This window comes from Trichomycterus rosablanca, chromosome 8 (assembly GCF_030014385.1).
Source record: "Trichomycterus rosablanca isolate fTriRos1 chromosome 8, fTriRos1.hap1, whole genome shotgun sequence".
Taxonomy (NCBI): domain Eukaryota; kingdom Metazoa; phylum Chordata; class Actinopteri; order Siluriformes; family Trichomycteridae; genus Trichomycterus; species Trichomycterus rosablanca.
In genome coordinates, this window is record NC_085995.1 from 8,321,428 (window position 1) to 8,344,697 (window position 23,270).

The 23,270-nt window shown below is 40.8% G+C and overlaps 1 protein-coding gene across 1 annotated transcript in view; it reads right to left on the bottom strand.

Moving 5' to 3' along the window:
* gpc3 (glypican 3) overlaps positions 1-22,761 on the bottom strand; it is a 195,639-nt gene extending 172,878 nt beyond the window's left edge. The window contains exon 1 of the mRNA XM_062999806.1: positions 22,605-22,761. Coding sequence (XP_062855876.1) covers positions 22,605-22,761 — 157 coding nt within the window. The remainder of the gene's footprint in view (positions 1-22,604) is intronic.
* Positions 22,762-23,270: the final 509 nt, after the last annotated feature.

Sequence of the window (23,270 nt, forward strand, 5' to 3'; positions counted from 1 at the left end):
TTTGGGATGAATTAGATTGTCCAACATACAAATGCTTTTTTTGATTGAATGGGCACATGTTCTCCCTAACAGTCCAAAATTGGAAAGCCTTTCCAGAAGAGTGAAATCTTGTGCATCTTACTTTATATTAACGCCGTTTTTTGGCCATATATTGTTTATCACAGAATCATAACTTGTGCAAAGACGGAATCTTTCCAGAACAGAGCTTCTAAACTGAAAGCAGACAGGTTGTATTTATTTAAGATGCTCAGGGAGTGAAACTAGGTTGACTGATAGTGCTATAAACAACCATCAGAGGTGTAATAATTCGTCGGAGTGCACACAGAAAGCACAGAGGACTGCGAGATATAGATGGCGGAGCGGAGGGGGGCAGACGACACAATTTGGAAAGAGACGAAAGGTGTCTGGGCTCGATGTGCATGGATCTGTATAAAGCAATTTGGAGAAACATCCTAGGTATCTATATATAGATGTCAGATCTAAGGAGTTACATGGACCGTAGTGACACCACAATATTGATATAATTGCCTGATGCTAAAAGATGCCACGGGGCATCAGAAAAAGCATGGAAAATCTAACAGAAATAAAATATTAAAATAGGTTATTCCATGGTTGGCTAGAAATACAATCTTACAGATTCCAGTGAAGTCGTCGAGGTTTGCTTAGAAGCTCGTAACATTTAACTGTCAGATTATAAAACTTAAGATTGCCTATATATAAAGAGGGCAACTTTATTGAGGAAAAACATTATCAGATACACTGAGACATTTATTTAGACGAGATGCTCCTCCATGGGAAAGAATATTAATATTATGGAAATGACCTGTGTGCAGCTCTCAACTTAAATGCCAAATGTGGAAGGTAAAAGACTGGAACAATTGGACTCATTGTTATATTTGGGAAGAAGAGTATCAAATACTGCACATGTGCTGGTGATATGACGTCAATAATGGCAATGGGCGTCAGTTAACGGTCAGTTAACACCATCACCAAGCTACGATTGATGAAAGCCTTGGTCTGGCCAGTAATCACTTATGTATGTAAAGTCTGGACACTGAAGAAAGAGGAAGAAAGACATGGAGGAGGAAAATCTCATGGAGGAAGATGATGAGCAAGTGTACAAGATGGCCAGAACATAAAAGGTGCTACTGAACCATATTAAGTTCTACAAGTTACGATACTTTGGTCATGTGATGACATACCCACATGACAACATTGAAGACAGTGTTATTACAGGACATGTGACATCATCACAATGTGGATTGTATTATCAGGAGCTAGTCTGCTACAAGTGAGACGAGACACAGGGCATTGGAGAAAGCTAAATCATCTGTGCAGCCAACCATCACAAAGCAATGATTAGTGACGAGTGGTGATGTGACATACCTTGAAACGCAACACCTTTAAAACTCAATGCCAGTCCCAGAACTAACTGATGTCGAGTTTCAAGGTACCACTGTAATTGATTTATTTTGTATAACTGTTAGCACTGGGTGTGACTCAAACACCTAAACTCAAAAATTACAAATGATGCCCACATTTATTTGGCCATATAGTGTACATGCATGATAATCCAGCAGTAAACCGGAAACATGTCGGCAACTCAACTCTGAATACCTCCTTATTATACAAAGACTGGGCGCTAATTATAAGAGCAGATTCAGAACTAAGAATAGCAGTGGACGTTTATCAAGCAAATGACCTCCTTTCATTTAGTTAATGTCATGAAACTACTTTCTCAGTTATTGATTGGGTGCTTCATCAGAGCAGAAGAAGCCCTTTGCTCCAGACTAACACATTACACATTCAGAACTTTGAATCCCAGCGATGCTGGCAAGAAAGGTGTGGGACAGTATCCAGAACTACTGAAGCATGTGAGAACAAATCAGCACAGATCATCCTCAACCCTACACTGCTCTGCCCATCACTGCTCGGTTGTTGGCAGCAGGAGATGGTAAATGACCTTGAGAAGGTCATAGAATTAGTGAATGCTAAAAAAAAACGGCCCTGCCTCAAGCTAGTATTCAGCCTAAGTATTCAGCCTAAGTATTCAGCCTCCTCAGATAGGACATTTAAATATTCAAATGATCTATAAAACTGCATCATTATATCAAAAGTTCATAGTAATTCATCAATTCATCAACTGAATAAAATAACTATATAATTAAAATAGAACAGACATACAGTTTATGGCCAAAAGTATGTGGACACATAATTATGAGCAAGAAGGACATGGGCTTAAGTATAGTGTTGGCCCTCACTTTTCAGATGTCACAGCCTACTTTGTTCTGAGAACGCTTTTTACATTCTGTGTGTCTGTAGGAATTTGTGCCCAACTCTGCCACTGGTCAGCTGGGCACCCCCTTGCAGGCACAACTGTTTGGAAAGGCCAAACTAAAAAGGGGTTGGTTCCTCAACACTGTGTAAGAACCCTGGTTAGTAGCCCGAGGCGTCTGTACAGAAATGGAGGAACGCTGAGATCAGCGAATGACTCTCCATACAAGAGACTGGCCTCACACTCTAATCCACCAAAGTATGGGCAGGTAAAAAGCGTTCGGGTGGCTCAGGTGGCGCAGCGGTAAAACACACTAGCACACCAGAGTTGACAGTTAAAACTCGTCGGTTCGAAACTCAGCTCTGCCATCCGGCTGGACTGGGCAGCTACATGAACAATGATTGGTTGTTGTTCATACAGGGTGGGAGCCAGATAGGGACTCCTTATAACTGATGCAACCTCTGCTGGCTGATTGATGGCGCCTGCACAAAGTTGAGGAATAATGTGTTGATCAGGGTGTGGCTCTCCGTGCACAAAGCTGATCCACATATGAACTCGCCTTGTGCAGGTGAAAAGATGCAGTCGGCTACTGCACACGTGTCGGAGGGGGCGTGTGTCAGTCTCGCTCTCCTCAATCAGAAATGGAGATCAGCATAAAAAAAAACATCTGTAACGACCCAAAATCTACTAGAACTTGGGTGATACAGTCAAGCAAGCTTTGAGCTATTTCTCCAACATCAATTCCATGACCTAAATGGCCACAAATTCCCACAGAGACACATCAAAATCTTGTGGAAAGCCTTTACATTTACAGCAATTTAGCAGACGCTTTTATCCAAAGCGACTTATAATTGTGACAGTATACAATCTGAGCAATTGAGGCTTACGGGTCTTGCTCAAGGGCCCAACAGTGGCAGCCTGGCAGTGGTGAGGCGTGATTACTAGACCAGTACCTTAACCACTAGGCTACAGCTGCCTTTTACAAAACAGTGGAGGCATAATGACCCCATATTAATGTCCATGACTTTGGAATTAGATTTCCAACAAGCTCAAGGTGAGGTGTCCACATTCTTCTGATAATGTCATGGATTTCTAGTATTAAAACAATAAAACTCACACACAGGGCCACGTTATGAAAGGTAACATAACGAGAAAGAACTGTCAGATCGGTCAGCCAGCGACTCTTTTTTATGCTCGCTGACAGCCTTAATATCCTAAATCAATACCTGCAAAAGACTGGCGACAGATACGATCAAGCTAATTTCAGACTGCAGAGCAAATTTATTAAGCTGTCAATAGCCAAACCACACAGAGGGAGAGCGCAGGTATGAAAGGGGAGACAAGGCAGGCGGATTTGGCAATTATCTGCAGTAAAACACAATTTCTGGCCGTCTTTTGCGCACAGATGATAAATGGATTTCATTAGAAAAGTTTGGAGCAGAGAGGAAATGTGAAGGCCTACAGGGATAGATTATTCCCTACAGAGAGCCATGAACAAAGACTATTTCATACTGTCTAAACAAAGACCGCTCATGAGGACTGATGTGAAAGGTTGAAGCTCTACACAGATGGGACAGAGGAAGCTTCTGCATTAAGTCTCTCAGATAAATTATCCTGTCTTGTTGTTCAAAGTTCACAGTGTTCTACACGATCTCATGCCATCCTTATATAGCACCATCCCATCTTCCATACCTCAAACTGTGTCCTGCAGAGCGCCATATGCATCCCACACAGCCTTCCTCCCTTTCCTCCTTCCTAAACTTTATTTTTAACATCCACCACCTACTGTTCGCTCACTGTGTGTCACCTGTCCTGGAAGCCCTCACTGTCTCTTTGTTGCAAAAAGCCTTTTGTCGTGCAACTGGATGCAAAATGAAAGAAACTTACCTCGGCAAACTATCACCATCGCTGTCACCCTACGTTCACACTAACAGGCAACAAGTCGATGGTGCTCATGGTTTGTCTCTGTTACCGTGTAAGGACCGGTTGCTGTTGTCTCTTGAAAGGGGGTACTAACCAGGTAAAAAATATACAGCCTATTTTATAATATTTACATACCAACACTGCAACCCATGTCAAGTGTCAGTGGAGCAACAGACAAGTGGTGGAGAGGATACCTTGATCGTTCATACATGTCAAAGCTCTTTGTGAGAATTTGAGGCTGTTTTGAGGCTTAGCTGCCAGCACTACTTTAGTTTGGATTTGTTTTTTTTTGTTTTTTTTGGATGATTGCTTTTTTCTTGTCTGGTTTAAAGGTTTAAACCCAAACATTTTCAACAGACTGACTCTAAAATCTTATGGAAAGCCTGTCCAGAAGGGTGGCATCTCTAATAGCCACGAAGGAGGGGCCAACTCTATGTTAAATCCCATGGTTTTGGAACGGGAGGTCCAACAAGCTTATAGACAGGTGTCTAAATACTTTTGCCCATGTTGTGTAACTATGAAGTGTAGAAACTTGAATATTTTTGTTCATTTATTCATTTAATAAATGCTTTTTCAGTCATTAGGACAGAAACACACTCTGTTCAGGGTGCCAGTCTATCACAGTGCATCACCCAGCCAGTCCACCTTCTGCATGTTTTATAGCCAGAGTAAACTCATGTAGACACAATGCCAAACTCCTCACACAGAGACTGGAGGCAAGATTTGAACCTAGGTCCAACATGTGCAAAGAAGTAAATTAGGGTCAAATGGCTTTAATTACTTGAATGTATTCCTTTTTTCACATTCCACATCATCATTTGATACAGCTCCAAAGATATCTAGAGGGTTTTATTTTTAATAGCCTGCTTTCAATCACTGGTCCCTGGCCAACAATACCATAGCTCAGGGGGTTATAATCCATTACATTCATATGAACAACCTGAACCAAATTATTACTGCATAATTACAGAAATTGTGGGGACATTTGCCCTGTTTCAAGGGTACTGGAGTACTTTAGGGGCTGTTTAATGCACCCTGATACAGACATGATAAGTTTCAATTTCATTCAAAGACATAAAGTCTTGTTCGTGTCTTGTCAGTAAATCGAAACTCAAGAGGGAATTCTTGATCCGAGACGCACACAGAACATATCTGAGTATCATTTCTGACGCCACTATAATAATAATAATAATAATACATTTTATTTATATAGCGCTTTTCAAGATACTCAAAGACGCTTTACATAAGACAAATAATCAAAACAAATACGTACATACACCATACAAATCATAGTACAAAATCAAAATAGTACATCAACATCAAGAATAATTAAGATAAAAACAAAGAGAGCAGCATAAGACAGTTCATTAAAAATTAGCTAAATTATGAGAGAGAACAACAAATATAGAACAATTTCTTAAAATTAGACAGAAACAGGACAGATTTACATGCAATCAGGAAACTGAAAACTTTACAAGTTTTAGGATCTAGGACTTCACATTTCTGTCGTGATCTAAGTATAAAAACTATTAAAAAGAATAGCAAAAATAAAAGCATTTATTTCGTGTTGTTACAAGTTAAATGCCATATTGAATAGATGAGTTTTGAGAAGTGACTTGAATTTGGACAGGTCAGGACAATCTCGTAGGTGTTTGGGGAGAGCATTCCATAAAGATGGAGCAGCTATGGAAAAGGCCCTGTCACCCCAGGTCCGGTGCTTGGTCCTAGAGGGTATGGACAGTAGGTTAGCCTCAGAAGAGCGAAGGCTACGGGAGGGAATGTGCTGATGGAGCAGGTCGGTGAGGTAGGATGGGGCCTGATTATGGAGAGCTTTGTGAGTGAATAGAAGAATTTTGAATTGAATGCGTTGAGCAACGGGAAGCCAATGAAGTTTTTGTAGAACAGGTGTAATATGATCACGGGAGCGAGTATGAGTAAGGAGGCGAGCAGCTGAATTCTGGATATACTGAAGTTTTTTTAGGATTTTGTTAGATGTACCATAAAGGATGCTATTGCAATAATCAATTCTGGATGTAATAAAAGCATGAATCAAGGTTTCGGCGGCAGAAAAGGAGAGTGATGGACGTAGACGTGCTATGTTTTTTAGATGAAAGAAAGCAGTTTTGGTGATGTGATTTACATGGCGGTCAAAAGAGAGGTTGCTATCAAAAATTACACCAAGATTTCGGATGTTAGAAGACGGAGACAAAGTGTCATTATCAATGGTAATTTGAAAATTTTTTGTGGTTTTTGCCAGGGTTGTAGGACCTACGATGATCATATCTGATTTTTCACAGTTTAATTTGAGGAAATTAGCTTTCATCCACAATTTCATTTCAGTGATGCAATTTGTCAGAGTGGAGTGAAGTTCAGTATTAATGGATTTGGAGGAGATGTAAAGCTGAATATCATCAGCATAGCAGTGGAAATGTAAACCATGCCGACGTATGATGTCACCAAGGGGGAGCATATAAAGAATAAACAAAAGGGGACCTAACACTGAGCCTTGGGGAACGCCTTGGGACAGTGGAGCAATGGCAGAACTACAATTGTTGATATTAACAAACTGTTGTCTGTTTACGAGATATGACCTTAACCACAAAAGGGCAGTACCAGTGATGTTGACAGAGGATTCAAGGCGGGACAGAAGAATGGAGTGATTAATGGTGTCAAAAGCTGCAGTAAGATCAAGGAGGACGAGAATATTAATTTGTCCAGAGTCTGAGGAAAGAAGAAGGTCATTTGTGACTTTGAGGAGGGCTGACTCAGTGCTGTGCTGGGGGCGGAAACCAGACTGAAATGATTCAAATAGATTATTGGAATTTAGGTGATCTTTGAGCTGTGAGGCAACAACACGTTCCAGTATTTTCGACAGAAATGGAAGATTGGAAATGGGCCGAAAGTTACTCATAATGTTAGAGTCAAGTCCAGGTTTTTTAAGTATGGGAGTAACAGCAGCCAATTTGAGTGATTGAGGGACTGAGCCAGAACTAAGAGAGGAATTGATTATCTCTGTGATAAGTGATGAGATAACTGGAAAACAACCCTTAACAAGTTTTGATGGAGCAGGATCCAAAACACAAGTGGAGCTTCGCATCCCTGTTAAGATCTCAGATAGGTCCAAATGAGACACAGGTGAGAACTGAGACAGAGGCTGGGTAATAAATTGAGATGAGATAGGCGGAGAAACAGAGATGACAGGGGAAACTGTCAGAAAATTGTGGATATTCTCAACTTTTGTTTGAAAAAATGAGAGGTAAGAGTTACACTTGTCAACTGTAAAGGAATTGGTAGTATTGTCAACTGGTTTGAGAAGTTTATTTATTGTGGAAAAGAGAGTCTTAGGATTTGTTGATCCAGCATGTATGAGTTCGGAATAGTAAGTGGATCGGGCTTCCGTAAGAGCGTCTTTGTAATGTTGAAGATAATCAGAATAAATCTGATAATGTACTGTTAGACCGGTTTTCTTATAAAGTCTTTCAAGCTGGCGTTTACGGGATTTCATTTGGTGAAGCTCAATTGTGTACCATGGTGCGGAATGACTAAATGAAACAAATTTGGTTCTCAAAGGAGCCAGCTCATCAAGACATGAGGCGAGTATGTCATTATAGTAATCGACAAGGTCAGATGAATTACTAGACAGTACAGGACAGACAGACATCTTTTTAACAAGAGAATCTGAGAAAGCAGAGGGAGAGATATATTGAAGATTCCTGAAGGATATTTTACGTTTAGCTCTAGTGATGGGCCTAGTGACCTCAATGTCCATGATGATTGTCAAATGATCAGAGACAGTAAGGTCATGGCTGGACGGCTGATGAACTAGGACACCAGTAGAGCAGACAAGGTCAAGAGTATGACCTTTTTTATGAGTTGGAAAATGTATATGTTGTGTGAAATTAAAACACTGTAACAATTCCAAAAATTCCCTGGCAAATTTACAGTTGTTGTCATCAATATGGATGTTAAAATCACCCATAAGCAGTACAGAGGATGAGAGGGCACTAAGCTGGGTTAAAAAATCTGAAAAATCAGAGAGAAAGGAAGCGTTTGGCTTTGGCGGACGATAAACTACAGCAGTGACCAGAGGAGTAGGCCCTGACAACTTGAAAGCCAGGTGTTCAAAAGAAAGAGCAGCAGGAAAAGACAAAGTGGTTATTTTAATATCATCCCTATAGACTGCAGCAACACCACCACCTCGCCCTTCCATACGAGGTTCATCAATATACGAGTATCCCATTGGCGTGGTCTGATTTAACATAAAATAATCCAAGGGTTTATGCCAAGTTTCAGTGAGACAGAAAAAGTCTAGTTCACTGTCAGATATAAATTCACTAAGTACAGTACTTTTTGTGTTGAGTGAACGAACATTAAGCAATGCCATTTTCAAGTGGTATTGTTGTGTAGTTGGCTGTGAGGAACGAGGAAGAGAACGGAGATTTGCTAAGTCCACTCCGCGTTTCCCATCCCACTCCGTGGACAGCGTTGTCATGGAGACTACACCGCTACTGGTGTGCAAGGCAGCAGCGCTCTGATGACGTGTTTGCGGAGCGACAGTGCGCACGGCTGACCAGAAGGATGGAATAGCGTTACCGTTTCGAAGATAAACAAGCTTTCTCCGGGAGCCCCTGTGAATATAACGAGGCCGGCGAAGGAGTCCAAGCTGTTTGATGACTGAAATACACGATGGAGTAGTGCAGTTGTTGAACTTCCTCAGCTGGTCAACGGAATAGTTCAACATCGTGCCGATCCCAGGAAAACTCATCCACCGTTCACCACCGGCCGCAGACGCGATGTACAGTAGAAAGAACAAAAAGTATCAAAAGCACAAATAAAAGTATCAAAAGTAACATAAAAGAAATAGATCCACAAGGTGTGTAAAAAGATGAAAACGAAAAACGATAAAAATACAATAAAATACGGTAAAATACGGTAACGGTAGCGGCAGCCAAATGCGCCAGCGTCCACCATCACCATGGCAACTCGAACTATGTCCTCGAAACAACACAATGGTTGTATAATATAAGCGTGGCTGTAAATAATCAATACTCTCTTTGTCCCGGAGCCACATAAGCACAAGTAATGCGTTCCACAATTAAAGCTATTAAAACCAAACAGCCGATTGTGGCAGAGCATCTCGGTTTCAAATGTTAGTCCAGATCCAGCACGCTAATGGACGATAACTCTGTTATGGTCTCTTTTACATGAAACAGGCTGCCGAGAGAGAACAGTATGAGAGTGGTATCTATTCCCTCCGCATAAATCCCAGGATGGTCCATCTCCTGCTGGAGGTGACCTTCTCTCCTCTGCTACTAATTACTCCAGCACTAATTAATTACATGCGAGGACCTTGTTACAGTTGTACTCAATGCAGTCATTCTTTAAACATGCTGACCTACCGACGGGTAACAAATGAAGAGAAAAATCTGATTCAATTAGAGAAGAAGCTAAATGAGAGATTCTGTAAAGGCATTTTGCTGGCATAGATTAGATTTATTAGTCCACTCTGAGGGAAGGGATTGGCCAATTTATTAAAATTATTCTGAGTGATCACATGATCAATATGATAATACATTATCATTATCAGTGCCTATATTCACAGGATATGGAAGTCACTTGTCACAAATCCAGCCTCTCTGTGCTCCTGGAGTGCTCCTATGTGCCACGCCCCTCTCTCCAGGAGCACATGTTAAAGGAGTGTGTTTGTTTTCAACTGTCAAGCTAACGCCCCTCATCATGATTGGTCTACTGCTAATTGTCCACAGCTGCACCTCGTTGTAGGTGTAATGCTAAGAGCATTTAAGCAAGCAGCTGTGACTCCTACAGCGGAGACTATTTTGGTTCCTAGCTCATGTTAGTCTGGACTGGTCTTGTTCATGCTGTTGTGTAGTTCGTGCTCTTGTCTAGTTCGTGCTCAGAAGTCAAGTTAAGCGTTTTGGTCTTGTTCATGTTTGGTGTTAGCTTAGCTTAGGGTCGAGTATAATTTAGTCAGGTTTCTTGTGTATATAAATTAGCAATTAGCTTAGGCCATGTGTTAGTGCAGCGGTCCCCAACCTTTTTTGCACCACGGACCGGTTTCATATAAGATATAATTTCACGGACCGGCAGGGGTGGGGGGATTTAAAATAGAATAACTGTGCTACTCACAAATGAGCTTTTTTCGCTGCAATGAGACGCTGCTCCCACCTAGGGGTGATTGGAGACAATAACGCCTGTAAAAAAAGTAGTGTTTTTATTGTTGATGTAGCAATCTCTAATTATTTATTCTTACTACTGCTGTCTAAGTAGTGTGTCTAAATAATCTGCCCTATGATTTTGATGTCTTATTAGAATCCTCACTGCTTAGGCAGCCGCCCAGAGAGGCAGTAGGCAGCAAGGCAGCTCACTAGGTTTTTTGGACAGACCCAATGGGCCAATGTTTTGAATACAGCTTCCAAATAAGGCACCTTAGTAGGCAGCATTTCAAGGCATCTAAGAATTCGGACAGCCTTCCTGTCAGGAGAAGGCGTAGGATGACGTAAAATGCTGTCTATCTAGAGAGCTCACTAGGTTTTCGGACAGACCCAATGTGTCAATATTTCGAATTTACAGTAGCTTGGAAATAAGGCACCTTAGTAGGCAGCATTTTAAGGCATCTAAGAATTTAGATGCCTGGGTCTATGTAGAGAGCTCACTAGGTTTTAGACAGACCCAATGACGACTAGGAAAAGGTGTTTTATCCACTACAGTTTCAGACACTTCTAGAAAGTATGCTAAAGTTCACAATTGTGGCAGCTCAGCCTCAATGCCGTACTAAAACAACTAGAAAAATAAAACAAACTAAAGAGCTTATGTCTTGACTTTGGCAAATGACGACAGAAAGCAAGGTTTATAAGTTTTATAAGTGCCAGTGCAAAGTTTTAAGCCTGAAAGGTTAGTGAACTGTCCTTTATGCTCTGTTATCCAGCTCTCATAAATATGTTCAATCTTTTCCTCTGTAGCACATAGTAGAGGTTAAAAATCCATTCTGGCTTTTTGGTTTCATGGCCCCTTGGCACCACAGGGAGCATCATTAGAATTCAGGTCCATCTCGCCACGTCTATAAAACAGCGCTTTTGCAGCGGAAGCCAAGCACTAAGCATTTCTTCCTTATGTACACCGATTGGATTGTGATATAATTTATGTCCAGCAAAAAAACAAAACAATACCCATAGTGGTTAACTACTTTTTTCCATCCCACTCACAAACATCAGTAAGCACAGCAGCTGGCAACAGAACTGATAAGGAAGTGAACCGGCATTCATGACAACATCCCACATACCAGTATGGGCACCTTACAGAAGATGTGTTTGGGTTTACCAGAATCATAGCCATGCAGTTTGTTGGACTTCACTTCAGAGAGACGTGTAGCTGAAAACAAGCAGTACCAGATATGTTTCTCCTACTCAAACTGAACCATGAACCCAGAACTGCATAAATAAAAGTTAAAACGTATCTTCAGCTTTTAGGAGAGGAAGGTAAAAAGCTTCAATCAAATCCACAAGGCTGTGTTTGGCTGATACACAGGCCAACATGTAAATCTGTTGAGCACCAGCATGCACACCAACCCCAAGCACTGCCCACAGTGTTGGCTTCTCATAAAGTCGACCCGAGAAAACAATAAAAACATGAAAAAGTAAAAAAGAAGTGACTTACTGTTGCATTTGTCTAATGTTGAGAATGTGGCTTCCATAGCTGTCTCATCAAACAGTTTCTTTAGCTGTGGTATGCATTTGCTCCCCTTTTTTTCTCCCTTTTAGCTCGTCCAATTGCCCGATTGCCTCACACTTCCTCTCCACCAATGCTGAGCCCCGCTCTGATTGAGGAGAATGAAGCTAACCCCCGTCCCCTCTGTGGGCAACAGCTATATGCACAGGTTGTAATTGCATTAGTTATGAGAGAGTCCCTATCTGGCTTTAATATCCCACCCCTATCTGAACAACAGGCCAATAGTTGTTCATGTGGCTGCTCAGCCCAGCCAGCAGGCAGAGCTGAGACTCGATACGATGTATTCGAGATCCCAGCTCTGGTGTTCCAGCGTGTGTTTTTACCGCTGTGCCAACTGAGCGGCTCAATTTGGCTATTTCTTATATTAAAAAGACTATTGTATTGGCAGCGATGTGAAATAAGAACGTTTTTTGCATATTAAGCTATACAATACAACACAAAATACAAAAACAATAATTTTTTTCAAGGGCTTTTCGTTGTACAAAAAGGTGTTTTAATCATTTAGTCACAAAATTTGTGGGCCTGCAATCACTCTGATTTTTAAGATGTGTATAGCCTCTTCTGAGGTCGGATACATTTGCCAATACTCTTTGATCTATGCCATTATTATAGTAGAGCAGGGTATTAATACATGTCATTTTTTTCCATCAGTTCTGCATTAATAGAAAAGGGACATGTCACTAGTGTCAAACCCTGAAACCTACACAACAAATGCACATAAAATAGACTTTGAAATAACAATTACAAACACAGATACACAAATGAATTCTGTTAGGTTGTTTAACAGCGTGTGTTGGCCATTAAAAAGTCCTGATAATTTAATTCTATTAGGCTGTTTAACTGCATGTATTGGCCATTAAAAAGCCATGATATTTTAATTCTATTAGGTTGTTTAACAGCATGTATTGGCTGTTTAAAAGCCCTGAAAATTAGAACTTTTATATGTGTGTTTTTAAAATAACAGCCAGCTAACAGCGTTCCCAAGACCAGCTTTTAACGCATCCATTAATATAATTCAGTTCATTTCTTTTTGCAATCACATGTGCCAAATAAGGTTTTTATATTCCAGGATGACAGTTTCTCCATGCGTACTGCCAAGATTATTCGAGAGTTGGAGGATGAACACCTGTGGTAGCCTAGTGAGTAAAGCTTTGGGCTATCAATTGAAAGGTTGAGAGTTTGAATACCATTTCTGCTATGCAGCCACTGTTGGGCCCTTAAGTAAGGTCCTTAACCCTCTCAGCTCCAGAGGCACTGTACAATGTGCACTCTGACCCCAGCTTCCAAACAAGCTTAATGTACACCTGTATATGTATATATGACAAATAAAGGCGTTCTATTCTATTCTACTCTATTCTAACCAAGCAGGACTTGTCCTAGTGCATTCAAAAAAAAAAAGATTATAGCTGTACTGGTGGTAAGGAGTGGTCTTAGTCCTTATTAGCTCCCTCATGTTCAATACAGTGTCATACTGTAAGTTCTACTGTTTTGTCCACAGTCATGCTGGAACAAGGCACAGACTTTACAAACTTTTGCTGTGAAGTTAAAAGCATGTCATTTCTTTTATGCACTTGATTTTACACACCTGTTCGACTCAATTACTCAATATAATTGAATTACTTTTTTAAAACAGTGTAAGACAACAGCTTCTGCCTTTTCTTTGTCTATGTGATGAAATAGCCAATGATGACATAAAGCTCACTTTACTGTGGACATAGTTGCCCATGGGTTTAGCAGCTTTCTGACTTTGACAAAAGACCACATCAATAATGTAGGTTGACCCAGTATATTTAGTGAAAACCCACAAGAAGAAGAATGCCTTTGTTTGTCATTTATACATATACAGATGTACACTCACTCCCTTTCTTTTTTTTTTTTTTTTTTTACCCCTTTTTCTCCCCCCCTTTTTTAGCGCATCCAATTGTTCAATTAGCATCGTGCTTCCTCTCTGTCTATGCCGAACCCTGCCCTGACGGAGGTGATTGAAGCTAACCCGTATCCCCTCCGAAACACGAGCAGCAGCCAGATGCATCTTTGCCACCCACACATTGACGAGTTTGGCGCCACCTAGCGTTGCATGCGGAGAGACACACCCTAAGGGCACCCTCTCCCATCTCTGTGTAAGCGCCTCCAATCAGCCGGCAGAGAACGCAATCGCATTCTGACAGAGAGAGACCCACATCCGGTTCTTTGTCCCACCCCCCACATGAGCAACCGGCCAATCGTTGCTCATATAGCCACTCAGCTTCGAACCGGTAAAGCAAGGCTGGATTCGATACCACGCTTCTCAGAATCCAGCCCTGGTTGCAGCGCGTTTCTTTTTACTGCTGCGCCACCTGAGCGGCCCACACTCACTCCCTTTCTTAACCGATTATCCAATTGGGGTCGCATGCACGGGGGGGCTGCTGGAGCCTATCCAAGCTTTTCAATGGGCGCAAGGCACACAGTAACACCCTGGACGGTGCGCCAGTCCATCACAGGGCAGACACACATACATACACACACACTCACCTATAGGGCAATTCAGTGTCTCCAATAACCTGACTGCATGTTTTTGGACTGTGGGAGGAAATCGGAGCTCCCAGGGGAAACCCATGCAGACATGGGGAGAACATGCAAACTCCGCACAAAAAGGACCTGGACCACCCTGCCTAGGGATCGAACCCAGGACAGGACAGTGCTACCGACGAGCTTGTTTGGAGGCTGGGGTCAGAGCGCAGGGTAAGCCATTGTACGGCACCCCTGGAGCAGATAGGGTTAAGAGCCTTGCTCAAGGGCCCAATCAACAGATTTGAAAATTCAGTCACAGAAAAAGAAAAAAAATCCTGACAAGTGTATGTTTCACTTTAATTATAACAGTTTTCAACTTACATATATTGATTTGTGGATATGAAATATAACTTACAATAAAACAATGTAAATACATCTACCTGTAAATAAATGACCTCATGCACAAAAATGATATTTTAGTTCACAGCTTTGGGGTCCTGGGTCCGAAACAAAACAGCAATTTGTAAAACATGATACAGAAAACAACCGATGTTTCCAGGATATCAAAAGTCTTAGGTGCATTGTTGACTAGTACACCTAATCTGGAGGGCAAATTTAAAATCTGAACACGTGCAAGTGCAAAACATTCTGCGAGGTCAGAACAGTTCATTTCGAATAAATGGTGAATGCATCAAAACGAGTAAAAATCATTAAGAAGAATGCGTATATCAAAGATATTTACAAAAAGGTGTTTTAATCATTTAGTCACAAAATTTGTGGGCCTGCAATCACTCTGATTTTTAAGATGTGTATAGCCTCTTCTGAGGTCGGATACATTTGCCAATACTCTTTGATCTATGCCATTATTATAGTAGAGCAGGGTATTAATACATGTCATTTTTTTCCATCAGTTCTGCATTAATAGAAAAGGGACATGTCACTAGTGTCAAACCCTGAAACCTACACAACAAATGCACATAAAATAGACTTTGAAATAACAATTACAAACACAGATACACAAATGAATTCTGTTAGGTTGTTTAACAGCGTGTGTTGGCCATTAAAAAGTCCTGATAATTTAATTCTATTAGGCTGTTTAACTGCATGTATTGGCCATTAAAAAGCCATGATATTTTAATTCTATTAGGTTGTTTAACAGCATGTATTGGCTGTTTAAAAGCCCTGAAAATTAGAACTTTTATATGTGTGTTTTTAAAATAACAGCCAGCTAACAGCGTTCCCAAGACCAGCTTTTAACGCATCCATTAATATAATTCAGTTCATTTCTTTTTGCAATCACATGTGCCAAATAAGGTTTTTATATTCCAGGATGACAGTTTCTCCATGCGTACTGCCAAGATTATTCGAGAGTTGGAGGATGAACACCTGTGGTAGCCTAGTGAGTAAAGCTTTGGGCTATCAATTGAAAGGTTGAGAGTTTGAATACCATTTCTGCTATGCAGCCACTGTTGGGCCCTTAAGTAAGGTCCTTAACCCTCTCAGCTCCAGAGGCACTGTACAATGTGCACTCTGACCCCAGCTTCCAAACAAGCTTAATGTACACCTGTATATGTATATATGACAAATAAAGGCGTTCTATTCTATTCTACTCTATTCTAACCAAGCAGGACTTGTCCTAGTGCATTCAAAAAAAAAAAGATTATAGCTGTACTGGTGGTAAGGAGTGGTCTTAGTCCTTATTAGCTCCCTCATGTTCAATACAGTGTCATACTGTAAGTTCTACTGTTTTGTCCACAGTCATGCTGGAACAAGGCACAGACTTTACAAACTTTTGCTGTGAAGTTAAAAGCATGTCATTTCTTTTATGCACTTGATTTTACACACCTGTTCGACTCAATTACTCAATATAATTGAATTACTTTTTTAAAACAGTGTAAGACAACAGCTTCTGCCTTTTCTTTGTCTATGTGATGAAATAGCCAATGATGACATAAAGCTCACTTTACTGTGGACATAGTTGCCCATGGGTTTAGCAGCTTTCTGACTTTGACAAAAGACCACATCAATAATGTAGGTTGACCCAGTATATTTAGTGAAAACCCACAAGAAGAAGAATGCCTTTGTTTGTCATTTATACATATACAGATGTACACTCACTCCCTTTCTTTTTTTTTTTTTTTTTTTACCCCTTTTTCTCCCCCCCTTTTTTAGCGCATCCAATTGTTCAATTAGCATCGTGCTTCCTCTCTGTCTATGCCGAACCCTGCCCTGACGGAGGTGATTGAAGCTAACCCGTATCCCCTCCGAAACACGAGCAGCAGCCAGATGCATCTTTGCCACCCACACATTGACGAGTTTGGCGCCACCTAGCGTTGCATGCGGAGAGACACACCCTAAGGGCACCCTCTCCCATCTCTGTGTAAGCGCCTCCAATCAGCCGGCAGAGAACGCAATCGCATTCTGACAGAGAGAGACCCACATCCGGTTCTTTGTCCCACCCCCCACATGAGCAACCGGCCAATCGTTGCTCATATAGCCACTCAGCTTCGAACCGGTAAAGCAAGGCTGGATTCGATACCACGCTTCTCAGAATCCAGCCCTGGTTGCAGCGCGTTTCTTTTTACTGCTGCGCCACCTGAGCGGCCCACACTCACTCCCTTTCTTAACCGATTATCCAATTGGGGTCGCATGCACGGGGGGGCTGCTGGAGCCTATCCAAGCTTTTCAATGGGCGCAAGGCACACAGTAACACCCTGGACGGTGCGCCAGTCCATCACAGGGCAGACACACATACATACACACACACTCACCTATAGGGCAATTCAGTGTCTCCAATAACCTGACTGCATGTTTTTGGACTGTGGGAGGAAATCGGAGCTCCCAGGGGAAACCCATGCAGACATGGGGAGAACATGCAAACTCCGCACAAAAAGGACCTGGACCACCCTGCCTAGGGATCGAACCCAGGACAGGACAGTGCTACCGACGAGCTTGTTTGGAGGCTGGGGTCAGAGCGCAGGGTAAGCCATTGTACGGCACCCCTGGAGCAGATAGGGTTAAGAGCCTTGCTCAAGGGCCCAATCAACAGATTTGAAAATTCAGTCACAGAAAAAGAAAAAAAATCCTGACAAGTGTATGTTTCACTTTAATTATAACAGTTTTCAACTTACATATATTGATTTGTGGATATGAAATATAACTTACAATAAAACAATGTAAATACATCTACCTGTAAATAAATGACCTCATGCACAAAAATGATATTTTAGTTCACAGCTTTGGGGTCCTGGGTCCGAAACAAAACAGCAATTTGTAAAACATGATACAGAAAACAACCGATGTTTCCAGGATATCAAAAGTCTTAGGTGCATTGTTGACTAGTACACCTAATCTGGAGGGCAAATTTAAAATCTGAACACGTGCAAGTGCAAAACATTCTGCGAGGTCAGAACAGTTCATTTCGAATAAATGGTGAATGCATCAAAACGAGTAAAAATCATTAAGAAGAATGCGTATATCAAAGATATTTGCAACACAGTCAATAAGGTCATGGTCCCACAGATTTTCTGTCCACCCTCAAAAATGAAATGTCAGTGATTTTGATGAAACAAAAATTCTGCTATAGCTAGCAGTTTTAAAAGTCAAAAACCAAAGCAATTTACCCTCATGCTTTATTGTTCCCTTTAACAGACGTGCCTCAAAGACATATGCATTCATGCATTTAACCTGATTAGAGGCAAGAACGCATACTTGCACTGATTCGTTTAATGTCACCTGCCACCTTATGTTGTTGTTTTTTCTCTTTACAGAGCCTGGGGGAAGCCACAGACCATTTCTCCCAAGCATACTGTGGGGGCCAAAAGTCTGAGAATACCAGCAAACATGAAGACTTAATATGTGCAAAAAATATAAACACAAAATGTGATTTTTTAAACTAATTATTCTTATTACTAAGAGATCATTTCCAAATTTCTTTGATTGAAACTGATCCTGTTGATTCCTTTGTACAAAATTTCTGTTTTTTATACATTTACATTTTTGACATTTAGCAGATGCTTTTTATCCAAAGCGACTTGCAGTACTTTAACAGCATACTGTCTAAGCAATTAAGGGTTAAGGGCCTTGCACAAGGGCCCAACAGTGACAACCTGGTAGTGGTGGGGCTTGAACCAGTGACCTTTTGATTACTAGTCCAGTACCTTAACCACTAGGCTACAACTGCCCTATGCAACTTCTCCCAAACTGTTATACGATTTGACCAGCTGTAAATGACACTAGCTCGCTACAACTGGGATCAAGGATTTAAATCCCCAGTGGTGCTATTAGCCAATTAGGTGTGTATTTACAGACATAAATGGCTCTGTCTGGTGGGTTGGGGTTAGGGTTAGGGTTAGGGTTAGGGACCCACCGCGACACAGACTAGGATAAAGCCATGGTGAAAACGCATTTTTACTAAACAGTCAGGCGTGATGGTGAAGTGGTAACCAGTTAAATTAGTAGTTCAATAAACCACCAGTAACAGAATAATTTAAGACCAAATTCACCAGAGTACCACTGTTTTCAGGGCATCCCTTTCTTCATTTGATCCACTGTGGAGAGTCGCCAAACATTACTGCAGGTGCATATCGACATTCCGTTTTATATCTGATGGATCCACTCCAACAAGTTGATGCATAATACATGCCATGCTTTTAGGACAGGCATGTACGACTACTTTAATACTCATTTCCTGTTCCTGTAAGTTATTCCATTTCATTCCACTCTAACCCCTGAGAGGGTCATATGTTAATATTTCTTCCTCTGAGATAATGGTGGAGCATGCAGGGCTATGCAAGTTCTTCTGTCCAATTTGTAGAAGCTGATTTACATTGCAAATATGATGAATTTAAAAAAGGAATATTACATCTTATTAATGCCACTGTGTGGAGGTGTTCGTTAGTTAGGCCAAAAGTTCAGTCAGGTTTTTTCTTTGCTTTATGTTTTATGTTGGATCACCAGCACATCTTAAATTCTTCACCACAGCACAATAATATACACCGATCAGCCATAACATTAAAACCACCTCCTTGTTTTTACACTCACTGTCCATTTTATCAGCTCCACTTACCATATAGAAACACTTTGTGGTTCTACAATTACTGACTGTAGTCCACCTGTTTCTCTGTATGCTTTGATAACCCCCTTTCATGCTGTTCTTCAATGGCCAGGACCCCCACAGGACCACCACAGAGCAGGTATTATTTGGGTGGTGGATCATTCTCAGCACTGCGATGACACTGACATGGTGGTGGTGTGTTAGTGTGTGTTGTGCTGGTATGAGTGGATCAGACACAGCAATGCTGATGGAGTTTTTAAACACCTCACTGTTTATATATAAAAATATATCCAGCCAACAGCGCCCCGTGGGCAGCGTCCTGTGACCACTGATGAAGGTCTAGAAGATGACCAACTCAAACAGCAGCAGTAGATGAGCAATGGTCTCTGACTTTACATCTACAAGGTGGAACAACTAGGTAGGAGTGTTTTATAGAGTGGACAGTGAGTGTACACGGTATTTAAAAACTCCAGCAGCGCTGCTGTGTCTAATCCACTCATACCAGCACAACACACACTAACACACCACCACCATGTCAGTGTCACTGCAGTGCTCTGAATAATCCACCACCTAAATAATACCTACTCTGTGGTGGTCCTGTGGGGGTCCTGACCATTGAAGAACAGGGTAAAAGGTATGTAGAGAAACAGATGGTCTACAGTCAGTAATTGTAGAACTACAAAGTGCTTCTATATGGTAAGTGGAGCTGATAAAATGGATAGTAAGTGTTGAAACAAGGAGGTGGTTTTAATGTTATGGCTGAACAAATGCTTTTACATTTTATTTATCAAGTTTTAGGGAATGGTTGACGTTTCAATAACTCCCTAGCAACACAGATTCAGTACTCATTCTGCAGTGGAATTAAGATGAACAGTACAGGTGAGGCAGAACTACAGAACTATTTTTGCAAGCCATGCTTCATGTTTTTGATTTTCTACTTGAATTCCTGAGCACAGGCAAAGTGGGATTAACAGCATTTGAAGCAAGACGGGAGAGACAAAGAGTCAACAAAGCACCTTGTCCATGCCTGTACCTAAAAGCTCTCTAGTGGGAAATGTGCCTGCGCCTTTTAACAGCATGGTTGCCTAACAGTGACCAGACGATATTACATAGATTTAAACACTTTTGTTTTCTTTATTTAATATACTTCAAGTGCATATATCTACTTTAAATTTACACACAATGTGTTCATATAGATGATAAAAGAATAAACAGATATATTTAAATGATAGTGTAAACAAGAACAATAATACTTAGTTGCATACAATTATAGCTTTGCAATGTTTATGGTAAGAAATGATAAGCTTCTTAATGACAAGCTTTTTAATAATTAATAACAAGAGCAAGGCCCTTAACCCTCAATTATATGTGCATTGTATAAAAAGCTTTGGATATACAGCATCTGCTCAGTGCCATAAATATAAATAAATGCAGCTGATACGTACAGCATAAAGACCTGAATGACTTTTATAAGGACCAAATCATTATGGCCAGATGACTACATATCTGTAATAAACACCAGAGGTGCTCACAGGCAGCCATGGTGAGTACCCACCAATTGTGGTCTGCTAAGTCCTGTTTAGGCACAAACACAAAATGAACTCGTCCTTAAACACCCCTTGTGGAGGTTTTATGTTACATCTTGTAAACCACAGTGGGATCAGATTGCCACCATTTTTTTAAATAAAGTATATTTTGTGTTTTGTTTTGATGCATTGTTTGTGTTGCCTGGGTTGCAGTAAAAATCACAGATAAAATGTGGGCCGCTTAGAAAAAAAGTTTGAAAAACCTTGATGTACATCACTGTGGTGCTGTCAATTGCTTACTGTTATGACTGTTGTTCCTGCTGTCTTCTCTCCTACCTTTCTTATCATTAGTCTAAAACCACACTGCCCAAAATCCTCAGACTTTAGGAGCGGAACTAAATCTATTTCTTACAAGAACTTTCATTTTATTTATAGACTTAACATGTAGAACATACATAACGTGTGTGGAATTCTTCACACGTGTGTATGTGTGTGTTAGTGTGTTTGAGCATGTAAGGTGTCCGAAAGACTCAAAAGTAAACACTCAAATCATCTGATGACCACAAAGAGTCAACTGATCCCAGGTCCTACTTGCCCCAGCATTGCATCTACATTTGTTTCCTCAATAAGAAGAATAAATGCATTCTAATAAATGTTAATAAATTACAAACTCAAGACATTGGAAGTACTGGAAGTGGATATAAGCAGTAGCAGTAGATTAAGTAACAGAATTTGAGAATTTCAGAATGCTTGTGACAAAAGTTAACATTTTGTTATTTACTCATTATTCCCCACAATTAACTTTTTTCAGACAACTTTAGCAGCCCATATACCCTCATACAGGAAAAATATAGATTTATCACAAAGTTTAATGGGTTAATATTTGAGATCCAAGAGGAACAATTAAACAAACATTAATCATTCACATCATTCACAAAAATGAGTTAAGACTGGAGGTGTGAGTTAAACATGTCCTGCTATATAAAACACTATATAAAACACAAATTCCTCTCTCCATATATATCAGTTCCTAAACCAAATACATCCGTGAAGTGTATAGATGCATAAACCTAGTAAATGATTTAAAAGATTCACTATAAGTTTGTGTTTAACAATGCATCAACCCCAAATAAAACATATTAGAAAAAAAATCAGTACTGTTGTTAAATTTCCAAAAAATGGGTATCCAGCAAATATCAAGAGCACTATCATCAACAGCAAAGCAGAACAGAGACCCAAGGGTAACGTTCATTATTATCTGGAACTTTGGTGTCCCTAAAGGGAGTGACTGGTCCAATAAACTTTGAGAGATTGTTTGATAACCTTTATGTTCTTCAGTGCTTTCGGCAGTATTTTTCTTGACAAAAATGCAAAACTACATGATTAGAGGAAAAGATTCTGTACTCATCATCCCAACTCTGAAGTAGGATGAAGGGTGCATCATGGTTTGCTACCTCAGGACATGGTCATTTTCCATGTATTTAAGTTTTCTGTACTTCATCACGGTCATGCTCAGTTTAGAAAATTGTGTAAATGCGGTCCTCACTATTAAACAAGTATGAAGAAAAGAAGCACATGGCTGATATACCTGAGACAGGTGTTTCTGGAGCCCACTTGGTGCCCGGGTACAGAAACTGGAAGGTTGAGCGCACTTCATGGCACTTCAGTGTCTGACCGTTAGATGCAGAAAGCGGCAGAAACAAGATGCCCAACACCAACGACTGGAACAAGTTCACTGCGCTCATGGTCATTACAGGACAGCTGGAGAAATCCTGGACTAATTAAAACAACGACTGATACACAGACTAAACACGACAGGTTAGTTTAAAAAGTCGATGCGTCCGTCAACATGATCTGCGTCCCGATTCTCACTCCGTTTGGTTTAAACTCCAGTGATGAAAGGATCGTTAAGACACACGGCAGCCAAAACACATTTCTCGTGGTGGTCTAGATCTTTACTAGATCACCACGGTTCCTCAGTACTTGTAGGTAAACAGCAGAAGTCCTTTGCTCGCCATAGAGAAACAGTGAACATGCGACCCGTGTGTTCTTTATAAACTCCTTCCATTCGCTATGGCAGCCGACGGGTTGCCAAGTCTGTTACAGACAGTGCTGAGTGTGTTGTGTGCTATTACACCGCCCTCCAGTGTGCACTCAACATCAACTGTGAAACACTACAGTATTATAAAGAGGATTTAGACTACATTTAGGGTCTAGATGTACTGTAGAAATAGGCTATGCAAAAGTGCAGACA